The 25,268-nt window shown below is 36.6% G+C and overlaps 1 protein-coding gene across 1 annotated transcript in view; it reads right to left on the bottom strand.

Moving 5' to 3' along the window:
- Window positions 1–25,268, bottom strand: part of OPA1 (OPA1 mitochondrial dynamin like GTPase) — a gene marked incomplete at its 3' end in the record, with an annotated part of 73,685 nt that overhangs the window by 38,088 nt on the left and 10,329 nt on the right. The window contains 7 exon segments of the mRNA XM_006162962.3: window positions 734–787; window positions 5,418–5,528; window positions 16,747–16,814; window positions 17,536–17,589; window positions 18,360–18,467; window positions 20,313–20,409; window positions 21,043–21,361. Of these exon segments, the coding sequence (XP_006163024.2) occupies window positions 734–787; window positions 5,418–5,528; window positions 16,747–16,814; window positions 17,536–17,589; window positions 18,360–18,467; window positions 20,313–20,409; window positions 21,043–21,361 (811 nt within the window).

The raw sequence follows: 25,268 nt of genomic DNA, 5'->3' as shown, positions 1-25,268 counted from the left end.
GGCAGGCACTCCCAGCAGGGTCTTCATGCTGTGACCTGGGCACTAGCCCACCCCTGAGTTCCAAACAGCCCCAGGTCATGGGCACTTATGCACCCAGTGTGTTCAACGAGGTCTCTGGACACAAACCCAGAACCTTCCCACAGGGGTCAGCCTTGCAGAACATCCCATTATCACTGTGACGCCACCTGGCCCCAATGACGAGTCCTGTAGCTTTTAAATATCGCTTTTCTATTTTTATGCATTGAACACAACAGGGCTTTAAAATGACTTATCATCAAATATGAGAAGAGAAAAGCTTTCCAAAGTAATGCCAGAAATGTCTTTAGAAAAGTGTTATCTGATTGGTTATAGCTTACAGAGAACTGACGGTAAGGGTTCCCAGGGCTCGCTAGAACCATGTGGTGGACAACTCAAGTTTAACTGCTACATAAATCAGCCTATCAATGTAAAAATGTAAGTCCATACAAGGTAAATCACTCTCCCCCTTTTTTATAGAAGTTTTTCCTTAAAATTAGAAGCACAAAATTCCCTTAAAATAGGTTATCACACAAAAATAAGCTAACTTCGTACTAATCTCATTCCTTCTTTATTCATTTCTCAATTACCTTTTATATCTATTGACAAGGCTCTATCAATAAATCATTCCATATTTTGATTTGTTTAAAAAATTAATTTCCACGTCACAAAACTTACATTAGAATTAGAATAAGTTTTTCTTACTCATCAGAATTACCTGAGTATGCAGAAGTTCTTCTTGCAGTTGGTCAATTTTTTCTTTGTCTGATACCTAAATATTTAAAATAAATTAATTTTAGTTGAGTGGTTTATATGTTTATTTATACAATAAGTTTTTTTTCTTTAAAAAAAAAAGCAGTAAAACCTACTGGCTTCATATGCATACTTAAAGCAAATTTAAATCAAAAGTTTATTTAAGAAAGTAAAAATACCTGAATTTGTCATTAAACATAGCTCGGCAAAATTTCATATTAAGAACCACTTATTTTCCTGTTGCCATTCTAGCCATTCTTTGAAAGGCCTGTCAGAAAATAAGGCATCAACATACACGGCTGCTATGCTCTTCGGAGGTTCTCTGTACTAAAAGCACAGGGGACTGACTATCCCACTGGGAATACATGTTGGGAAATCAGATACCTGTTACTATTTACAGCTAATGAAAAGCTCACTGGTCATAGTTTATCTTTTAGGAAAATATGTTTCACCTCTGTACTGTAAGTCGGGAACTGTCTGATAAACGCAAAGAGTAACTTGCATTTTCAGAGCTTTATGTGGTACCGCATGCCAGCTTTTAAACTGTGTCCCAGTGCAACATCTGCTAACCTGTAATACAGAGACTGCATCTGTAGCAATAAAGCCAAGTAAAGCAACTACAACTGATTTGAACATAAGACAAAAATGAAATGAATGAAAGCAATAGGTATTGTGTAAGCTACTTCAAATCGCTCTCAATGCTAATAGTTCTATAATAAAATATTCCAAGTAACAAAGCACTCTGTAACAGGTTTTAAAGTAGTCACAATACAATTCTAAATACAAAATACAATGATTAGTCATAATAAAAATGATGTTGTGTATGACAAATCCACATAACTGTGCTTTGTCTTCTTGGTGAGGTGCAGAAGTTGTCATCCTCAGCCTTTAAAAATAATTGTCTAGTTTCTGAAAATCAAAATGAATTTATTTCATAGGAGGAAAAAAACAAGTTAAATTTATATTCCTTTTCATTTCAATCCTATTCATCTTTGTTTACTGGCTATTTAAGCAATCAAGACATCATGACAGCAAATATTTATGAGAAAATCTTCAATGATCTGCTTAATAGACATTAATAAAATCTTGTCCATGCTACAAAGAATTATATTCAGATTTTAATCACTATTTTTAAACACATAATCAAAATTTCCCCCAAATTTTCATTTGAATACTCCAATGCTTGCCAGAAACAACTAAGTATACTTTTCCTCATAACACCCTATGCCTGATGATCCCTCTAAATTATCTGGTAATTTAGAACAAGATAATACAAAATTCAACTGTTCTCCCACTCCTATAAAGCAAGCAGACTGGCTGAGAGAAGTCTTTCATTTTGGCTCTATGTGTTTGTGCAGAATGGACAAGAATTATTAATAGTCTCCTAAGCTGTGAGGAGACAAGCAAACTGGAGTGGAGCCCACTTCCCAAAGAACAAAACTCTAAAGGCAAATGAAGAAATAAATAATTCCATATTATGATCACATGGCATGCCATCATATTCTAATAATGTGGTCATAAAAATTTTGTCATGCAGATTAAATGTCCAATTCATTTGAAAAGGTATTCTGATCTACTTGGCTCCATTAAATATTTACCCTACCAGAGCTAAATTAGTAAATATTGTATGAACAGTATTAGTTTGAACTGTTTTAATTTTATATATGAATATTTACTGATTTCATGCAATATATCCTAAATGACTAGAGAAAATCCAACAGTACTTACATCTAGGGCAATAATTAAGAAGGTAATAAAATTAAATGAAAAAGATCGATTTTCACTATAAGCCAAGGGCTACAAGTTTAAATTTGGTAAAAATAAAAGGGCTACATAAATAGTTAAATTGATATAATGTTTCAGAATATTACACAAATGATCTTTATTTAGTATTTAGTAATCACAATAATTTAGACTCTTACAAAATCAGATTTTTAGGAGTATCAATTTATCATTTGCCTTTCTGGTACAATTGTTAAGGGTGACTCATGCATAATTTACGGACATACTTCCTATCTACTTAGTTGAATAAAACATTAAAATTGATCTAATGCCATATTAAAGGAAAGGTGATGATGGAGTCAGGGATTAGACCTAACAGGTTCTAGGAAACTAAATGAAATCTTGAGGTTTATAAAATAAGTATTAAAGGTGGGTGAGAGGGTACTTTGACCTTTTTCGTAGAGACTAGCATGAGGTATTTTCAATCTATCACTTATTCTAGGTCTTACCTAGCAAGCTGGGTGTATTTTATTCTGATGTGCTATGGATTAAATTACACCACTTACAACAAGAATTAAGTTTGTGGCCTGTCAATATATTCGGCTTACATTATAAAATTAACTTCAAACTCACCCTGACAGAAACAGATATCAATAGTCTTGAAACCAGAGCTTTTCTACAATTCCAGGGCTGTGAAACTGATAGAGAAAGAGCGGAATCCTCCGCAGAAACAAGCTAAAGCTGAAAGAGAGAAACCTTTACTAGCTCCTCACAAAACACAGACTGACTTTAGAGCGTGAAGTGCTTCTTCCTAGTAAGCCAAGGGGCTGCTCTGAAATTCCGAAATCATGCACAGCAGAGTCACTGTAAAAACGTCTATGTACACATCAGGGGAAGCAAACTACCAATGGCAGTTTCAATCTGTCCTCTCTGCTTGGGCGCTTTTGCCCCAAAGACAAAAGAAAACTATACTTGCTACTAATAAGATATTTAAAAATGAAAACCATCTTTTATTTTCAAGAACGTAGGGGAGAAGGAATGATTTAAAAGCAACAAAAAGTAACTGTGGTTTTGTGCCTCAAATAAACCTCAAATGCCTAAAATGATAAAAATCTCATGAATTAAGATTTTGGTCATTCAAACAGTGAAAAGTCACCTCTGAACTAACTATAAGAAAAGAGAAGGAGAGGATAAAGGGAAATAATCTCATAGAAGAACAAAAATTGTTTTTAAAATCCCACTTACTTCACACAGTGTACCTACAAAGTGGCCAGGGACAAGCCCTGTCTGATGCTCCACCAAGGAAATGTACCTTAACAATGGGTGGAGAGACAGCCCTGTTAGGCACTAGTTACCAAACGGGAAAAGGGAGGAATGAAAGCATTAAATGGATAATCCAATAAACATTAGAAATACGATTGATATCTTTATCTCCAAAAGACTAGCGATGGAGGCCTAAACCTACATTAATCTTCGGCAACGTGGAAAATGAAGTAGTATTCATTACTGATATCCCCTGAATGTGTCAGATCCAAAAGTACACCAATAACCTAAACCGTAATCTTAGGATCTTAAAATGGCAGGACTATGGGACTCATTTCAAACAGTTTTATGGTTATAAAAAGAAAAAAAGAGCAACTTGTGACTACAGCTATATTCACATGTCTAAGAAGTATATCAAAATGTTAGCTCCTCCCTCTTCTTTCTGTAATAAGACTAAGGTATGGATGGCTTGGACTAAGTATCCGATTTGTCAGACTATTTAAATGGCACACTCACAGTATATAGAATGTTAAAGGAACGTTTAAAATAAGTCTTTTTTTGGCTCAGCACATCTATTTTAAGCACACAAAATTAATATTTTCTACCTATTGTTTTCATTCACTGAAAGCTGAACAATATACAAATTCCACAGCCATGGAATTGAGAAAAGTCAGGAAGTAACACTGAAAAAAAAAAGTGGAACCATAATGAGTACTCTCAACTATGAACCACCACCAGATGAGGTAAGGTTAGCCAGCACTGCCCATTATCTATAATATTAGTTGATTTAAGTATTAGAACCTATAGGAAACTTAATTATACAACCAAGTCTTTTTTCCTGAAGAAAGTTTATAATAACTTTAAAACTTTTCTGATCTCAGAGATGTAACATAATTGGCTGATTTCAAGATCTCAGAGTACAACTTCAAAATCATTAAATTTATTATACTTTGATCTTAAGTATTTTAAGAACATGAACCTTGTGGTCTACACTGCAGGATTATTTAACAGCCAAAATCATACTTTTAAGAATCTCTTGATTGCACCAATAACCAAATATTTGTATAGGCTTCTGCTTTTATTAGAATCTGTTCTTTAGGGACCAGAATTATATCAAATTTTCAATGTTCAACTCACACTCATCTTATTAATGTAAAAAATTCACAGTATCAGTGTTTAAGAACTATTTATCTTTGCCCCAAAGTTGTCAAAATAGCTTTCTTTTATAAGAATATGAATGCCTTTCCCTGTTGATATGTTCTAGCTAAAATAAAACCTTCACTCTTTAATTTAAATTGGTCATCTATAGCAATCATTTTCATTTGAGAAAAGAAAACCTGGAGTAGTCAAGAGTAAGGAGGCAGATTAGCAAGGGTAACCCAATTACTGGACCACTTAATAGCAATTCATAATTTGATTCTAAATACAAAACCATGGACCTCATAGATAATCTCATTTTTGGGATCTAAATATCTATGATTGAGCTAAACATCTTAGGTTTTGTCCACCCAGGAAAGTTGTATATTTAAGGATGTATCTTCTATGTTTATTTTGTCAAAAATAACCTCTCAAAATTGGAGTCTATGAATGGCCTGAGGCAAATGATCTTGGCAGAAATGGCTGACTAGTGTGAGCACATCAGAGCCCCCTCCACCATCCATCACCTTGCGCTTCTGTTGGGCATAGGTCGTGCTATACTGGCCAGCAGCTCTGCGTGCTTCCTCTTCATGCTCTTGAATTTGCTGTTGTAAGAGAATGAGCTCACCAAGCAGACCCTGCCATGAGTTTATAATGAGGAGAAGAGGAAAATTGGGGAGGAGAACAATGTTAAACCAAAGGGCACAAAAAAAGGAACAGATGTAAGATAGGGAGGGAGGAATGGATAGCTTAGACAAAAATGGAAACTCAGGCACTTGCAGAGCCATCAGACAATGGGGCTCTGTACTGCATTTCCATTTTCCCCCTCAGTAAAATTAGATGTCTCAGAAAAATAAAACAGCACAGTTTAAAAAGTGAAAAGGCAAATGCAACAACAAGTGTTGAACAGCACAGCCAGACATAGAGTATAAATACACAGTAAAACCTAGACTAGCTGGAATGCTCAGAAAGGTGGCGCTGCAGCTCATTAAGTTTACCAAACAGGAAAATCAAGAAAATAAATTCTGCAATCCTTATTTTTGAATTGCTAATATGTACTAGTATATGCTTTTGATGTAAAACATATGGGGAAAAAACAAAAACTCATTTTTTTTAGCAGTGTTGATCTTACAAGTCTAAATCTTCTAATTCTCAACCGTAACACTTATGACTGACTTATTAAATTATTATTAAGAAAGGATTTTTCCTTGATAGCCGATTGCTTTAATTAAAGGCTACAGTCTCTCAAAATTTGAGTTTTCTAGCATTAAATTAATCAAGGTTTTACATGAATTCATATATTCTATGTGCCTTTACAAATAAATGTGACTAAAGTTTAGAGTTCTTTCTTATAAATTAAAAAATAATGCTTTAGGTTCTATTTTTTTTGACTTTTTATAACATCAAATAACTAGTTTGGCTGAATTTCACTTTTTATGAGCTGTTTGTACATTAAATAGAAATAGCCTCTGAGAATATAGACAAGCATGTATCAATTACTAAAGAACTAAAAGAATATAATGAAGACACAGCAATAATACAGTTATGAAAAATTAAAACTAAAAAAACAATCTGGACCTATGCACAAAATAATTACCTTTTCTATTTCTAAAATTCATTCCACTTAGTAATCATAAAATATCAAATCAGCACAATTATTATAACATATTCACATGAAATATGATACCAAAATACAAGTAATTTTCTGTAAAGCATTCATCACTGGCCTATCAGATAATCTCAAGAAATGTGGAGGAAAAGAAACAAGGAATTGACAATGTTCTAAACCTAATATGTTCTCAACTAGAAATCCTAAAAAGTTTCAATGAATGAGGAATCTCTTTAATTTGCATCAGAACAGTGTTCTAGGAGAACAATGGGCTCAGTTTTTAACCAAATAATAAAAGTAGTTAGGAAAACCCACTTATCAAATACTGAATAATAATCTAAATTTGAAGTGTAAATAGCTTCAGAGCTTTCTTAAATGACTACCAAAAATATTTTATCTAAGTAGAAAATCTTTTAAAACAAAATACTAGTTAACATTACATTCAAAATTTAATTAGGAGACTCATCCAGAGGTTGATTACTTAATTCACCAATTATAATTTTAAGGCTTACATAAACTTAAAAGTTTTCCAGAACAGCAGCAAATACCAACAGAAAAGTTAATATTTATAATAAAAGATTTTAAATTAAGGAAATACTAACATATAATTTGGGAGATTTTTATTTTGTTAGGTTCTTAGTGTTAATACTTTAGGCTATGATCATTGCTAATATTACACAATGATAAAACTAGTTGACAAAGGATGAAACTTGATTTTTTTCCCACATGACAAGTGAAAGTTCAACTTTTTTTTTTAAAATATTGTGGTACAAAATATATTTATAAAAACATGAAATTATGCTTAAAGGCATATCTTTTAAATAAATTCGTTTTATGATTACTGACACATCAAAGAAAAACAATACTAACTCACTATCCTCATCCGTAAGTTTTCGCCATTTTTAAAAATATCTTTTTTGCTTTTCATCAAGTAGAAAGCAAAGTCATCTAACTTATTCATTAGATCACTTATTTGATCACTTCAACTCATCGAAGTGTTTAGATATCTCAAACAATTCTCTTTAAAGGTTTCCTCTGTAAGCTTACACAGTAGTGTACCTGCTGTATTTGCATAACAAAGTATCCTCATTTATAAATGCCAAAGCAGAGAGAAAAACATTTTCCACATTTGCAAGCTCTCCTGGTCTGCCAGGAGGCCACTCTTACTTGTTTACAGTGGCACACCCTCCCTAATCATCCGCTGCTTACTTCTCTCTGCAGCTGTATGAACTCTACGTCTACAAGAAAACCCTTTCTAGAGACACCTCACTTTCCTTCCAAGTCTGTAACTGAGGCACTGTTATGTGATGACAGTTGAAATTAACTGTTACCTCCTGAAAAAAGCAGGAAGAAAACAAGAATTAGACATAGAAAATGCTATTTGCACTATATTGCGCATCTTAAGGAGGTTATCCTTAATGCCCACATTTTAAGCATTAAATATACGGGGTCTAAGTTAAGGCTATGTGGAACAGGAAGAGAAAGCAATGTATCTACTGTGCAAGATACACTCTTTGAATCTACGAAATACATTCTCAGTTAATACTATAGTAAGGCTGGACATATTCTCAAGAAATAGCATACAATTGTTTTTAAGTATATATACATAAAATATGGCAATTGTTCCAAATAACACTGTCATTGTCAACAACTTGAGACGATAGAACCGCTAAACATCTCCTGTGTACTGTCCGTTTGACATTGCAGACTCAGTCTCACATTTCAGGTACGACATTCTCAGTCAAAAAAAAAAATTATACCACCCTAAGAAAATCAGTAAGAACTCTAGAAAACAAAATGTAAAATGAAAATTCTGTGCTAATCTAAAATGTAATGAGTTTGGTGGGAAAAATTTTAAATAATCTTGTATGATCTGAATGTTTGTTCAGCCAACCCCCAATCTGTATTGAAATCTAACCCTCAATATGAAAATACTGAGACCTGGGACCTCTGGGGAGGTGATTAGATCATGAGGGCTTTAGATGTACTACTTTATATAAAAAGACCCAGGGCCAGCAGATGCTGTGGTGGTGGGGGCATTAAGACTTCCACATGGGCAAACATAGTTTGAGTCCTGGACCCAGTGGCTTGAAAATCATGCAGAGCCTGTGTGAGTGCATGCCCTAAATCCCAAGAGAAGAATGGAAGAGAAGAGACTGCAGCATGGTTGTACTCTCCAGGGAATAACTTCTTACTTCCCCCCTCTCTCTTTCTCTCTCTGGTGAATGAAAGCACCCTATGGCAAAAATCCTAAAAAATAAAAAGTAAATTTAAAAAATGTAAACAGACCCAGAGAGCTACCTAGCTCCTTCTGCTATGTGAGAACCCAGGAAGAAGGCACTGTCTATGAGCAAGAAGGCCCCCATCAAACGTCAAATCTGTGGGCATCTTGACCTTGGGCTTGCCAGTCTCCAGAACTGTGAGAAATTAATGTGTGGTTTATAAGCCATTCAGTTTATGCTACTTTGGTTTTGGCACCCCAAAGGGACTAACACAATTTTAAGTTACCCATATATGAGTACCCTTAAGATATTACTAAGCAATATCTAGCTGTTTTCCAGCATAGCAAGGCACCTCTCCTGCTCACTTTTATGCCTCGCACTTAGAACAGGCGTGCCACACATGGAATGGGTTGGTCACTAGGTAGAGCAGGAGGCTGTGGCACAAGTTTGTTGCCTGAAGGCATCAAATTATGAAGTACTTTTACCTAAGTACTAATCATTTAATGTTTCTAGCATAACAACCAAACTGAGTTTCCCAAAGTGTGTTCATTCTGTAAATAAGCTACATACATGTCAACCCTCAAACTCATTGTCCCATTTTTCCCAATCCTCAGAAGACTCCATCCAAGAAAAGTGAGAACAAAATTCATCAAATAATATTAAGCTATAACTCACACAATAATTCAAAGTGTAAGGAAGTAACAATCATTGTCATAATCATCATTGCATCCTCCTTTTTTATATAAAAATTATTTTAATTCATTATTGATTCTCTGATTTGACCAGAGAGAGAGGAAGACAGAGACAGAGAAAGAAAGTGAGAAAGCAAGCCGCCAAGTCTGAGACTTGAACCATGGTTGACCATGTGAGAATCCAGTACATTAACTACTGAGTCCCGACTCAGCCCCTCACTTCCTCTTTTTTTTTTTTTTTAAAGAGAGATTTCTGCTATAGGGCACGTGCAAGCTCTCTGGAGAGACAGAGAGATGGAGACACAGAAAGCAAGAAATCACCTCCCGGGGCGATAGCCACACTGCACTCCTTTCTCCTCCATTCTCCGCTCAGGATCTTGGGCATACACCCACAGGCACCTGGCATGAGTTTACAGCCACTGCATCCAGGACTCAGACTGTGATCAACTACGTAGGAGTCCAGTGGCATAACCATTATGGCATCTGCTGGTCCCTTTCTTCCTCTTCTTAATAACTGACGTTTTCTTTCTACGTTTAAGGTCTCATATTAAAGAACTTTAATAATCTTCATTACAACCCTCCTTTATCAGAAGAGGCAACCAAAACCTTAGAGAAATTAAGTTAACTTGTACAAGATGACACAGTTTAGAAAGTCTGCTTGTGATATGATCCTGTAATACTGTCTTGCTATTTTCAAAGAGTCTTTAATCCACCAGTTTCACTCTTTATTTAAACGGGGGAAATGGTACTACTACAATATACAAAAGGCATATTAAAATTATCCCTTAGAGTGGGAGTTGGCAAATTACGGTGGACTGGCTACATAGTGTATGGAGACATTGTGACCTTCAAGTCGAAAGTATTTACTCTCTATACCTGTAAGGAGAAGTTTGCCAATAGCTGAATTAGGCGTTTTATAGTAACTTTGGTCTAGCCAAAGATCTCAATGAAGGTGAAGACTTCTTCCCTCTTTCATTTAAAAAATACGCCTAAGCACTAAAATATTCTTCAAAGTTTGAACAATTTTTAAAAAAGTACTCTTCAAAGTTTGAACAATTTTTTTATTGATTAGCAAAAAATAACTATTTTTCTATTTTTGTCCCTCCCAGTAATACCTAACTCTGCTTAAGATATTTATAGCCAACTGAAAAATGTTTACTATTGGTTATCAGAAGAAAATAGTTCTTTCTATTTGGGATTATTTAGCTTGTTCTAATCCAGAAATAACATATTCTATTTTATAATTTGAACCATTTTTATAAATAATTTAAGAGCCAAACAAACAGCTCGACTATTACCAGTAATTAGAAATATAGGTCAAGCATCCCTAATTCAAAAATCCAAAATCTGAAATGCTCCAAAATTAGAAGTTTTCTGAGTATTGGCATGACACCAGACATGGAAAATTCTACATCTGGTTTCACATGACAAGTTGCAATCAAAATGCTACAATACAAGAATACCGTATAAAATTACCTTTGGGTTATATGCATAAACTGTATATGAAACATAAATAAATTCTGTGTTTAGACATGGGTCCTCTACCCAAGATAGCTCATCAGGTAAATATTCTAAAATCCAAAAAAATGCAAAACCTGAAATTCTTTCAGTCACGAGCATGAAGGATAAAGAAAACTCCATGTGAATTACAACTTCAACTCAATCCTGTTTGCTCAGAACCATTACCTAAAAATGGTATTTTATACACACATACATAGATATGTGTGTGTGTGTGTGTGTGTGTGTGTATGTATTAAATAAAAATATGCACAGTTCCTTGAATGACAAGAAAGTGCAGTGTGCCCTTCTATTATTATGGAGTGAACAGTACATGTCTCACCACTCCCCTTCTCCCAATGCAGACATTGCTCCCTTTTTGTCCTTTGCCCTGCCAGCTTCCCATCTACCACATTCCAGTGTACAAGCGGTCTGGCTTCTGGCTAAACATCTAATCTAGTTACCAGTTGCCAGTCGCTCAGGAAACTTAAGAGTTCTTGAGTACATATGGCTACTTGATGGTGCTGGATGTGAGAATTTAATTTTGTCACTTCCTATGTGATCTGTTGTCTAAGGAATCCCAGAAATGTAAATGCTAATGTCAGGCAACAGTTTTATTACAATCCAGAAAATCAAGTAAGTGAACCTACCTTACCGCCTCATTCTCAATAGCTGCCAAATATGAAAGCCAAAGTTCCCAGTAACTGGAGCTAATAAAACTTTGAGCCCACCCTTGTTGGCATCAACAAAATTTATTTACTTTAAAATAGACTCTCTCTCACTGAGTTAAGTCAATCAACTATTTCTGTGAAGGGCTCAACACTGTCCTAGGTACTCTGAGGACATGGATTTAGTGACAGAAACAGCCCGTTAGATTGTAAGGATGCAAGCTAAAGTAAATACTGTCTCATATGGCAAATGTTTTAAACGCTGAGAAGATAATGCTTAAATGAAACTCAAAGGGTTATATTAAGGCTTTATGAAGATAATTTAGCTATACTTTAACAATGACTGGAAATGAGTTATGAAGATAATTTAGCTATACTTTAACAATAACTGGAAACAACACAGAAAGAAAAGATATTCCAGTTGGGTGGTACAGCATAAACCATAAAAACAAAAATTGGAGTAACATTTTGAAAATAAGAGCCTTAATGCATTATTACTTAATAGTGCTATTTAAAACAGTAACACTATTTTCCGCGATTTAGGCCCTTAAAAAGTCCATCAAATATTTTCTATAAATGTAAACGTCCTTGTCATCTTCAGAATGGCCATACACCTTTTGTCAGGTGCTTGTGGTCAATCAGGACAAAAGTGCAAATGAAAACAATCTCATTTGGCAAGCCAACTTTCACTAGAATAATCTTATAGAATCTAAAAAAGGAGACATACTATGTGGTCTTGTCACCTACATAGGAGGGGGGTCTTCAAAAAGTTTATAAAAAATATTATGAAAAAGCAAGGGGCCAGCTGGTGGTATGGTAGTTAAGGCTGCTGAGTTCCAAATAGCCAAATGCATGATTTGAGTCCCAGAACTAGAGGCATGAAAATACACATGGGGAATCTATGCGTGTGCCCCAAATCCAGATAGGAGAATGGAAGAGAAGGGACTATGATGTGGCCATCCTCTTGTAGAGTGTGTTCTCACTCCCCAAACCTTTCTCTCTCTGACAAGCACACATGCCCTATAGTAAATTAAAAAGAAAAATAAATAAAAAGTATGAATTTCTAAAATTTTTTGCATTGGGACCAGCAGTTAGCGTAATGGCTATGTCGCTGGACTCCCATGTAGTTGATGGGGGTTCGAGTCCCGGACCTGGCGGCTTAAACTCACACCGGGAGCGTGTGCGTGTGTGCCCAAGATCCCGAGAGGAGAATGGAGGAGGAGGGGTTGTGGTGTGGCCATCCCCCCTAGGGGGTGATTTCTCGCTTTCTGTCTCTCCGTCTCTCTCTTTCTGGCGAGTGCACGCGCCCTATAGCAAAAAACCTCTCAAAAAATAAAATAAATTTTTTGCATCAAAATAGATACTTCAATTCCATTTTCCATGAACTTTTAAAATATCTTCATATATTATGACTGATATATATAAAAATCTTCTCATTTACAAATCAATTGAGTCAATTAATCTACTCAAACAGGTTTACCACTCTAACTCCAATTTGTCTTCATGTAGTTCAGGTTTCCAAGTCTCATAATATTATTCAGTTCACACCAAGGGATTACTTCTAGTATTTTCTTCCAGTAGATGCAAATTTTAAAATTTCCAATGAACAAGTATTTATTAAAAAATTGGTTTTATGGTATGTAAATCATACTTCAATGAAGTAGTCTAAGTTAAGGTTATTATTTTTTATTTTTTCTAAACTTTTTTTATTTTTTGAGAGGTTTTCGCTATAGGGCACGTGCGCTCGCCAGACAGACAGAGAGAGACAGAGAGACAGAAAGCGAGAAATCACCTCCCAGGGGGGATGGTCATGCCGCAATCCCTTCTCCTCCATTCTCCTCTCGGGATCTTGGGCACGCACGCACACGCGCCCGGCGTGAGTTTTAAGCCATCGGGTCCGGGACGCGAACCACGGTCGACGACGTGGGAGTCCAGCGACATAGCCATTATGCTAACTGCTGGTTCCCAAGGTTATTAGTTTTTTCAGTGTTTTATTAACTGAAGATATGTATCAGAAGTTTTGATCCCATGATATAGTGTCCACAAGCTGAACTGATAAAATCCAGACATCACCAAAGTGATGCCTTTGAAGCATTATGTGAGACTACACTCTCTACAGACTTTGTGAAGACCTCTATTACAACTTTCCAGGACACTTAAGTCTAGTGATCCCAAGCTGGGAACCACAGGACATCAGTTCATCTCATCCTCCATTCTGTCTGACTCAAAATGATCAGAACTCTGTGTTGCTCTCAACTACCTGTCGTTTTTTCACTTGAATTGACTTGGAAAGATCTTAATTATGTCTCTTCTTGCCAGCCCTTCTCCAGATGTATTCTCCTATTGGAAAAGACAAATCTTTTTGTTGTTGTTGTAGTGGTAGAAATGTTTTCCAATTATAGCACTTTTTATAAAAATCTGATTTACTTTTTTTATATTTCAGAAGTCTAGCTAGAACTTTGACAATTAAACTAACACATGACGGCTTCAAACCCTGAATATTGGATTAAATCTGAGACTCTCAGACATTAGACTGAACCAATCAAAAAGGTATCAGCTAAACTCAAGATCTCATCCTACCACCTCTGATTACTGCCTAAATTTCAAAATTTGCATCTGAGTGATTTTGAAAAGTCTACCACTCAGGGAATGTCTCCCTATGCATGCTTGCATTCAACTACCAATTAGCAGGCAAGTCTCTTAAAATTGTTACTTTATCTGCATTTGATCTGAGCTGTTCATATTCTTAGGCATGACAGGTAACGGTCAAGTCTTGGAAACACAATGTGGCGTATTATAGAAATTAAAACCATTAGTTAGGTCTAGAGGCACTTTTTTGCATAGTAAAGTTTTGTATTAGCATTTCTACAATTTAACCTGTAAATAAAGCAGCTTAATTACAACTCTACACTCAGTATTTACAAGTAGTTGAGAAAAATAATTGGTGAATTTTTAGTGGATGAAATGATCATGAATTAAGAAAAAAGTTAAGTCTATGAGGACATTTATCATCAAATAAGCAAAAGAGTAAGTTATAACATAGAGCAATAAAGGTACTTTTGTGTCTAGTCCATAAAGTAAAATTTTTAAGCATATCACATTCCCAAAAGTATATTCCATTGCTTCTTCTATACTGCAGAGCGCCTGATCAATTATTGGTTAGTCATTTATCTCCTTCGCAGGGTTTTAAGGAATTATCCCTGTCAGATCCTGAAACACATTTGTCATTCACCAAAAGGATCCCAGGCTACCTCAGAGACAAAGCGGATACATGGACCTCCTCTAACTGATGTAAGCAAAAGGAAACCTTGTCACTCAAAGACCCATGTTACCATAACTGTGACAAAGGTCCCCTTTTCTAGTCAGACTAGCTCCCATCTGTATACTAAGTTTACTTGCCTTAAAGGCTAAGGTCTTGGCTCAAAATAAGCTACATATATTAGGTCAATTTCTACTTAAATTTTTCCCCCAGTAGCATTGACAGTCATTGACTGTCCTTTGGTTAAAATGATGTCAATGCAAAAATCAAGGGGCAAACACATATATACACATTTTGAAATATGCATTCTCCAAAATATAAAGTTAAAAAGCAAAAGAAAAAATACATTTAAATATTAAAATTTAGAACACCCATGTAAAAATTCCAAAGTTGAAGAACAGGTAAAGAGGGACCAGCAGTTAGCATAATGGCTATGTCGCTGGACTCCCATGTAGTAGACCGAGGTTTGAGTCCTGGACCCGGTGGCTTAAACTCACGCCAGGCGTGTGTGTGTGTGCTTGCCCAAGATCCCTAGAAGAGAATGGAGGAGAAGGGATTGCAGTGTGGCCATTCCCCCGAGGGGTGATTTCTCGCTTTCTGTCTCTCTGTCTCTTTCTGTCTATCTGGCGAGCGCATGCGCCCTATAGCAAAAAAAAAAAAAAGAACAGGTAAAGAGATGAAAGCCGACAGTCATCTCCCCTTATCTGTGGTTTCACTTTGCAGGGCCAGCTACTCACAATCAACCTCTGTCCAAAAACAGCTAGTACAGTACAATAAGGTATTTTGAGAGAGACAAATCACATTCACATAACTTCTATTATAGAACATTGTCATAATTTTTCAACCTTATTATTGGCTGTTGTTAATCTCTTGCTGTGCACTTAACTCATAAATTAAACTTTAAGATAGGTAAAACACAGTGTATATACAGGATTCTGTACCATCTGTGGTTTCAGGTATCCTCTGCGGGTCTTGAACATATCTCCCAGAGATAAAGGAGGTCTACTGTATAATCAATTATTTCCTTTTTCTGTACCCCTAATAAACATAAAATTATATCTTTTGATGTACTAGAACCATAATAATCTTCTGTATAAAGCTGCATATTCCTCATTTCATTTAAAAATTCTCCTAGAATATTTTCCATAAACTATTTAGCTAGATATTATTCAAAAAATAGTCAAGGAATCAGTTATTATGCCAATTCCAAAAGAATGAAAAAAGGGAAGAGTAGGAAAACATCAGGTAAACATTTTAAATACAGAGCAATGTAAGTTATTCTGTATCAACAATTCTCCTAGAACTTCATATGTAATGCTCTTACAACTTTTATATGGATTTTCATGCACATAAATTGAAATTGATACACTTTAACTCCACATATAACTTCGCTGACTCTCAATATAAAAGACTTGGTTAATTGTATATGGTAGCCCATTTTCTATTCTCTTTAATATTTTCTCTACATGAAACTTAGGCCCTAGAAGTGGTTTCAAGAGAAAAAGGGTTCCATTGTTAAGCAAAACCAGAAAACAGTACATTTTGACTCCTCTTAGGGATTAAAAATACATATCAATATAATAAGGTCTGTGAAGTCCTAAGAACATCTTCATGTTTTGTCTAAAACCAGCTTTTCTTACACTTATTTTACAACCCTTTCTTAGGGATTGCCTTTGAAACTACTTTTTTACACAAACTATTTGAAGGAAATGGGCTTCTCTAACTATATTTCCAGAACTGCCACGTAACATAATACCTTGCATTCTACACTAAGATTATAAGACTATCTCTACTTAGATGCTTTCGTATTTGCTCCTCAGATGTTAGCATTTTCAAATCTTCCAAAAAGGTAAAAATGTAAACCAACCCTCTAAGACTACCTACTTGAAGGATTCTCTTTTATACTTACCTTTCTATAATGCTTGTCACTTTCAGATCCATGATCTGTAGCTCTGAATGCTGTTTCTCCAGGTGAACCTTAAAGATAAATGTTGCACTCCTTTAAATTCTCCAATGATGTCATCAGTCTAAACTAAATTCCAAATTATGTCTAACCAATTAAAAGGTAATTGGATTTTAAGAGCAATTTAGGTCGAAAGCATCAAATCACTTTATTTTTATTTTAAGGAATATTTCTGGTAACCTATGTAGAAAATTAAAAACAAAAAACTAGAGCAAAGCACATATTTAATCTAACTATCTAAAAAATATAGAACTAAAAATTACAATAAAATAAATAAAACCATGTTTGGGAAAGATTATTTTTTATATGAGAGTACTTACACTTCAGCCATTTACCCCTGCCATTACAGATCACATATTATAATAGAAAAACAAATTTAAAATATCAACCATGACAGGGCAGATGAGACAAACTAAAATTACTTTTCATTTTGATGATCAAAAACAATTAGATCTATTTCAGAAAATAATTTGGCTAAGCAAATTTTCTTTTAATAGCTTTAATCTTATAATATACATATATATTTAGGAACTTTATTTATATCATAGAATAATTATTTCAATATTTTATTCTTTGCACCTAAAGTATATTGAGTTTGCCTAACATAGTTCTGGGGATTTAAGATTCAGCATAAGCAGCATTATAAATTTGGTCTGTAATTTTATTTGCAACTAGTTTATTAGAAAGAAGCACTTAAAGGCATGTTAAGGTCAGCAAAGATGTCTGTTTACACACCTAACAAGAGAAGTAGGTCAGAAGCTCCTATGACTTCACTAACCAATTTGTGACCTGTGAAAAATCAGCAAAAGGGGAAATAGAAATGTAAAATTTAACAGGAATGAGCAAACAAAGATGTCTGAGATCTCAGACTTATATCATGACAGGGCAGTAACTGGACAACTACGCCAGGACTAACCTTAAACTCTACTCATCGTGGTCCATCATAGTTAAATTTCTTATAAAATTGCCAAATTGGCTCAAATCAATTATGAAAAGCAAATACATAGGAAGTCTCATCTACTTGTCAAGAACAAGCAATTTTTTTCCCCTCGATGACTAAAAGCAAAGCATGTTTAAGCTTATATAAATTCTCACTTTATTGGGCTATATAAAACCACTGTACCTCAAAACTTTGTGTTTATCTTTTCATTATTATTATTATTACTACTATTTTTAGAGGTGTTTGCCATAGGGCAGGTGTAGTCACTGGAGAGAGACAGAGAATGTGAGAGGGAAAAGTGAGAATCACTCCCTTGTGGGGGATGGCCATGCTGGAATTCCTTTTCCTCTACTCTCTTCCTGGGACCTTGAAAACATGCCTGGTGTGATATTCAAGTCACCGGGTCTGGGTCTCAAACTGCGGTTGGCCATGTGGGAGTCCGGCAAGATAACCACTATGCCATCTGCTGTCCCCCATCCTTTTATTTTGAAAAAACCTTTTTTTCACTTGTACTAAATACTATAATTCAAAATATGGGAATAAACAAACAAATATATCTATGCATTTTTCCTCTATGGTTCTTAAAATTTTAAATGAGAACAAACAGGCCCTTTCTTACCTGTGGTAAAAAAGTCCTTCAATAAGCTGAGGCTTTCCACAATCTTCTCAAAGTCTGGTGCTAACTTTGCAAGGTCTTCTGAGTCAGGAAGTGCTTTCCTGATTTTCTCTGGAGAAGATCAAAAATACATAAATAACTTCAAAATAAGAACATGTGTCAGATATTATCCTAAGGCTATAAAAGTATTACCTTGTTTAATCCTTACAACAACCTTACAAACTAGCTACCACTATGAGCCCCATCTACAGAGACAAAACTGGGACACCCCATAGGGACATGGAGGAGCCAGGGTTCAAGCCCCAGAAGTCTAACACAGGAATCCAGGCTCTTGGCCACAATACTATGGTACTAGCAAATGCATCAGGCTGAAATGCTCTCCTTGACAGTATCAGAAAAGCAACTTGAAAGTGTGCTATCAAACACCTGTCAACATAACACAGTTTTAGCTTTAAGTGCTGTAAGTGCATGTAGAGATTAATTCCACTTCATTATACACCTAAACAAAGAGAAAAGCTGCCTAAGAGAGGATTAAGAACAATAATTTCATAAAAATTTTTTTAAAGATCACTATAATTATTAGCAATCATAGCTATCAAATATACCTTTTTCTTTCTTTTCTTTTTTTTTTTTTTTTTTGAGAAGTGTTTGCTATAGGGTGCATGCGCTTGCCAGAAAGACAGAGAAAGACAGAGTGACAGAAAGCGAGAAATCACTGCCCTCCTTCCCCCCAGAGATGGCCATGCTGCAATTCTTTCTCCTGCATTCTCCTCTCGGGATATTGGGCACGCATGCACACTCACCCAGCATGAGTTTAAGCCGCCGGGCCCAGGACTCAAACTGTGGTCGATTACATGGGAGTCCAGCGACGTAGCCATTATGCCAAATAAACTTTTCCTTATCTATCTGTTAAAGAAAGGAGGGGCAGCAGCTGGCTAAGGGAAGAAACCACTCTGGATGCTAACAGATTTTTAAGGAACTTAGCAATAAAACGTAAAAGCTATGTATTCAATCAAGAAGTGCTGGTTTGATGGATCCTGAAACTTATGTTCTGGGCAACTTCATACAGTGCTAAAAGTGACGTTTAGAAAGGCTGTTGGGCAGCATGAGAATGCTGACAAAATATATTAGGTAAGGAAAGACATGATAACAATGTGTACGGTTACTATGACTATATAACTTTTTTTTTTTTTTGAGAAGTTTTTGATATAGGGCACGCATGCTTGCCAGAAAGAGCGACAGGGATAGAAAGTGAGAAACCACCCCCTGCGGGGGATGGCCACGCCACAATCCCTTTTCCTCTATTCTTTCCTTGGGATCCTGGGCATGCACATACACGTGCCCGGCGTGAGTTTAAGCCACCGGGTCAGGAACTCTAACCAGTCGACCACATGGGAGTCCAGCGATGCAGCCTTACACCATCTGCTGGTCCCAGACTACATGACTTTTAAAAAGAAAAAAAATTATTAACTACATGTGTATAAGTACAATTAAGGAAAATGCTCCTTAGAGCATTAGAACACCAGGAACTATATTAAAGTGATGAACTACTGGCTTAGTTTTTCATACGAATTTTTTCTTTGATAGTCTATTACTTTTATTCGTTAAAATAAAATTCTTACATATTAGTCTCGTAAGTTAAGAAATTATCTTAAAGGAACCAGCAGTTAGTGTAATGGCCACGTTGCTGGACTCCCACGTAGTCGACCACAGTTCGTATCCTGGACCTTGTGCACCCAAGATCCCAAGAGGAGAATGGAGGAGAAAGGATTGCAGCGTGGCCATCCCCCCTAGGGGGGGTGATTTCTCGCTTTCTGTCTCTCTGTCTGTCTGGCAAGCACAGGCGCCCTATAGCAAGAAAAAAAAAAAAAAGAAATTATCTTATCTTAACATAACTATTTCTCTTTCCTAAAAGATGAACCCCCCCCAAAATATTTTAACATAGATGATACAAACCAAAATCAATATACTCATCAATTTCCCACACAAAGTCTGGCACAATCCATTTATAGTCACTAAGGTCAGGAATCATATCTTTCCACTGATCAAAAGTCTAAAATAATAAGAAAAAATGTCAGTCAGGTGCTTGAATAACACTAAAGATGAAAAAATAATTAATTAAAAACACAGTAGCCTAATGAAGAAACCAATTTAAGTAGCCTCAGCCTCTTAGAAACAAATTATCTCAAGCATATAAAACATATAAATACTCGTTTATTAAACATGGAAAATGTGACAGCTCAAAATATACTATTTCAAACTTGTTTCATCATTTGGCTTTAAATAAAGGCAAACGAAAGGAAGGAGAGGTGGAAGGTGGACCGAGAGACCAGACACCTTGTCTCTGGTCTGAGAGCCGTCAAGCGGCTGAGTGAGCATGTCACCTAACTTTCCCATCAGCGCTATCATGTGACAAAGCTCAAGTCAAAGCTAGAAGGTTTCTCTCACAGCCCAGTGCTCCTTCCACTAGGCCACTTTTATCTCCTAAAATTATAACTAAGATTCGGAAGGTATTTCCCTATTGGTGCCACTAAAATCATTTAATACACAATAGAGACACATGATAAATATCAATACTTAAATGTCCAACTGTATTCTACTACACTGAAGAAAAACAATTCATGCTACAGAAAATTAAAACAATCATGTTAGAGTCTCTAGAAAACCAGAGGAACATTAAACTTACCTTTTTGGCTGTGTAGCCACCCCCAACAGCAGATCCTAGTATGAGATAGCGAAGCTTTAAGAGCCTTGCAGCTAATCTTGCTGGCCAAAAATTCCTGTGGGGCTGGTAGCCATATTTAATTGGAGAAAGTTTCAATTTACGTAAAGGAAGGTTAGTTAGAGAAGAGAATTGCTGACATGATGTCCTTAATTGAGGTCTTTGAAGCTTTAAGGTAGAATGATGAGAATGATAAAAACTTCGTGAAACCAGGTGCAGTTTTTGTAATGGTAAGCTTCTTTTTATTCCAGAGCTGTGTTTTACTAAAGATTGGCAGACTTCACTAGGAAAAAAAAAAGTATGGGAGAAAGGTCAGACAGGATAACAATGCAAAGAAAATGACATTAAAAAGAGCAATATACTGAAGGGAACACAGACACACACACACATTGAACCACAATGTCACATAATAGTTTACATTTATTAACCATTTACAAAGTGCCAGGCACTGTTGCAGCATGAGCTATTTCCTTTAATCCTGCTAATAACCCTATTATGAAACTACTAGAATTATTCCTTTTTTTTTTTTTTTTTTTTTTAGGGGTTTTTTTTATTGGGGGGGGGCGCTCTCCAGACAGACAGAGAGAGACAGAAAGCGAGAAATCACCACCCAGGGGGATGGCCATGACACAATCCCTTCTCCTCCATTTTCCTCTTGGGATCTTGGGTATGCACGAACACATGCCTGGTGTGAGTTTAAGCCACTGAGTCTGGGACTTGAACCACAGTTGACTATGTGGGAGTCCAGCGACACAGCCATTACGCCAACTGCTCGTCCCAACCCCAGTAGTAATTCTTCAGATCCTGAATTTTAGCTTGCTATGTGTGGGCTACAATCTGGTCCAAGGAATTGAAATCAAAAAGAGAAAAGGTGGGGACTTGTTAACAGCAAAAATGCCTGCAAACTTGCTTTTGAGTACAAAAATTCTATTTGCTCAGGCCCCAGTATCTACATTTCCCAATCCAGGGATGGAAATCAAGGAAATCAATCAATCTCACCTAAGGCAACCAGGAAAATGAAAGTAGGAAAAAAAAAAAAGCCCCCTAAGAGAAAGTGCCAGGGACCAGCCTCAGCGTGGGTGGGTTGACTCGTCGGAGGCGGCGCTAGAAGGAAAGACTGAGGCCTCGGTGCTTTTTTTGTGCACGTCCTGAGTCAGACACTCTCAGAGGTTGCTCTCTGAAGAGTGACAACTGCTAGGAATCATGGTGCCTTTTTATCGAAAATGTAATACATGCAAGTAAATGGGTGAGGGGCTATGTGTTCTAATTATCAATTCATAAAGTTTTAGCAATAGGGATCATAAATTTCATTTAGGATTTGATTAAGGGCAGGTCTATTAATCATCGATACAGTTCAACAATTGTTTGATTGATGAAAGCAGGTTGTTGGGAACTTCAAGGAGTGCAGTTTCAGAAAACAGTTCCAGCAAGCAGAGTTAATTATCAGCCGATGTTCGGCAGCAGCCATCTTGTGATTACTAAAAGAAAACCTCAAGTATAGGTATTAGTTCTTATGGATCTCAATAAAGAATGATACTTATATAATTCTATAGGGATCTAAAACTTAATTCAAGAAATTCTAATATATCTATCTATTTTAAAGGGATGAGCCTACTGCTCACTTGGTGAGAATAAGGGGATACTTTAAACAGCTTCTCCAACTAGCAGTACCAGTTTTTCTTAAGTCAAAAGTAAAATGACTAACAAGTTAATGAAAAACTTTAAAATGGGTTTATGGTACCTAAGTGTTTTGTTGTGGATTCACTTGTGTAGCCTATGGCACCACTGTTATGTATTTAGTTAGAACATTAGTTACCATGGGGCAAGAGTGTCCTGGGCCAGTTTCGGACTAATCCTATTGTATTATTTATATTATATGTGTCTTGAAAGGCCTTCCAAAGGTCAGGAAGATTTCTGCCTAAATGGAACTTCAGCACACCCTCCATTGTGACCTCAGGGATGAAGCATTGTAATTAACAGTAGGTGGTCAGGGCAAAAGGGAGTGGTCGGGGGACTTTTGGGAAATCTTACCACATACTCAAGATATATGAGAGAGCTATGTAATTCTTTTATAGTAGTATATCAGGGAGTCAGAGGGGGGTCGCCTCCCAGCAAGGCTACCACAGTCTCTGGAGCATACAGCAAGCGGCCTTGCCAACATGCTGAGCCGACCAAGGCTGTGCTCAAAGGTCGAAGGCTCAAACAGATCCTGGGGCCCCACCAGGTTGGACTCCTCCAAGAAGGATTCTGAATGTACATGCAAACTGTCCCAGCTCTCCTCTCTTCTTTTTCTTACAGAGAATGAAGGTTGCCAACAACCATATGCCTGCTCTCATTCAACCCACATTCATAGTTCATTATAATGGGCCAGGCCTGACTATTAATTCACTTAATGACATGGGGCTGAAAACTTCTTAAGAAAAGGAATCAAGGGGCACAGAAACAATACTGTGAATGAAAATGGTGGGTGGAAAGGGTGTCCATTGTGTTCCAGCTATGTACCAGACATTATGCTAGAGCTTTGCACAAATGCTACTGCTAACTTTTGGTAAGGTAAGTATCCTTATTTTACAATTTCCTTTCCTAACAGTATGTCTTACCTAAGGCGGAGTAACTAGTAAATCATGGAAGAGGGATGAATCTAGAGTCAGTCCAAAGAAGCTCAAATTCTTTTGACAAGAGACCCCAGCGAGCCAGTGAGCAGGAAGCAGATGTACAAAGAGATGTGGCTCCAGACAGGAGTGAGGTGACATTCTGGAGTACCTGCACTCTTTGCTGGAACTCTCAGGATGGCGCAGGACAAGGCCTTGCTCTGATTCAACATTCAGTAGGAACCCTCAAACTCATGAAACCTGAGGAATACAGGATTTACTAGAGGGAGAAAGGAGATAGTGTAGGACTTAGACAGACTGCTTATTTTGTAATTCTGTATGTAAATGTTATTCCTGGTCACTGACCTACTTTTTGTAAGTTGGTAAACATTCTGTACTTTTTTAAAAAGTTCTATCTCAAAGATAAGTCACGATTTCTGCTACCTTATATAAGTCCTTGGGGCCAGCAGGTGGTGTGATGGTTAAGGCAGCTAGACTCCCACATGGCTGACCGTGGTTTGAGTCCTGGACCTGGCAGCTTGCTTTCTCATTTTCCTTCTCTCTGTCTCTCTCTGGTCAACTTTAAAAAAAAAAAAAAACCTCCAAAAAAATACACACACACACACACACACACAAAATCCTTGTTTTCTTTTACTAACCAAGATACTAGTCTCTTGACTTCAAACTTAGCATATATACAGAGCAAAACCATCATCTTAGCTTCAAATAAATGCTTTCAGGACAAAGCAACAGTAGAGAAAGTTAAATGGTACAGAGTTCAAAGGAAAAAAAATGATCCTTAGGAATTGAAGGAATCAGTGAAAACTTCCCAGAAAAAGTAAAACTTTCAAGTAGAGGGCCAGCAGGTGATGTAGAGGTTGGGATGCTGGATCCCACATGGCTAGTTGCACAGTTCTAGTCTTGGACCCATTGGCTTGCAAATCACACCAGGTGTGTGTGCGTGTGTGCTCAAAATTCCAAGAGGAGAATGGAGGTGAAGGGACTGCAGCATGGCCATCCCCCCTGGGGGGGGTAATTTCTCACTTTTCCCCGTTTTCTCTCTCTCTCTCTGGCAAGTGCACACACCCTATAGCAAAAACTTAAAAAAAAAAATTATGTAGAAAGTGAAAAGTCAGGAAACAGAGAGCCAGATTGCCCCATAGAAGGCCAGATTCCACAAGGCTGATTACAGATAGATACCATCCTGGTGGCTTAAAAAACATACTGGGTTCATGTGTCCCCAAATCCCAAAAGGATGGAAAAATGGAGGGAAAATAACTGTGACATGACTCCACTCCACCGGGGAATTTTCATTCTCTCTCTCTCAAGTGCACACACCCACTAGCAATTACAAAATAAAAATAAGGGGACGGAGAATGTCTTGTAGGGTGAAGGGAATAAAAGTGAGAGAATGAATGGCAGAGACTCAGTGAACTGGCACAGACAGTTGATAGGAGCAAAACTGGAGATTGGTCTGAGCACAAACTATGGAGCCACTGAGCACCAGGGTGAGTCTAAACTCTACTTCATAGGCAACGAGGAACCAGAGAAAGTTTTTGAGTACAGTGAGACTAAGTAAACAGTTACTAAAGAAGATAT

This window comes from Tupaia chinensis, unplaced genomic scaffold (assembly GCF_000334495.1).
Source record: "Tupaia chinensis unplaced genomic scaffold, TupChi_1.0 Scaffold141231_1, whole genome shotgun sequence".
NCBI lineage: Eukaryota > Metazoa > Chordata > Mammalia > Scandentia > Tupaiidae > Tupaia > Tupaia belangeri.
The sequence above is the reverse complement of the archived record's forward strand: the minus strand, read 5'-3'. Positions and strand labels throughout refer to the sequence as shown.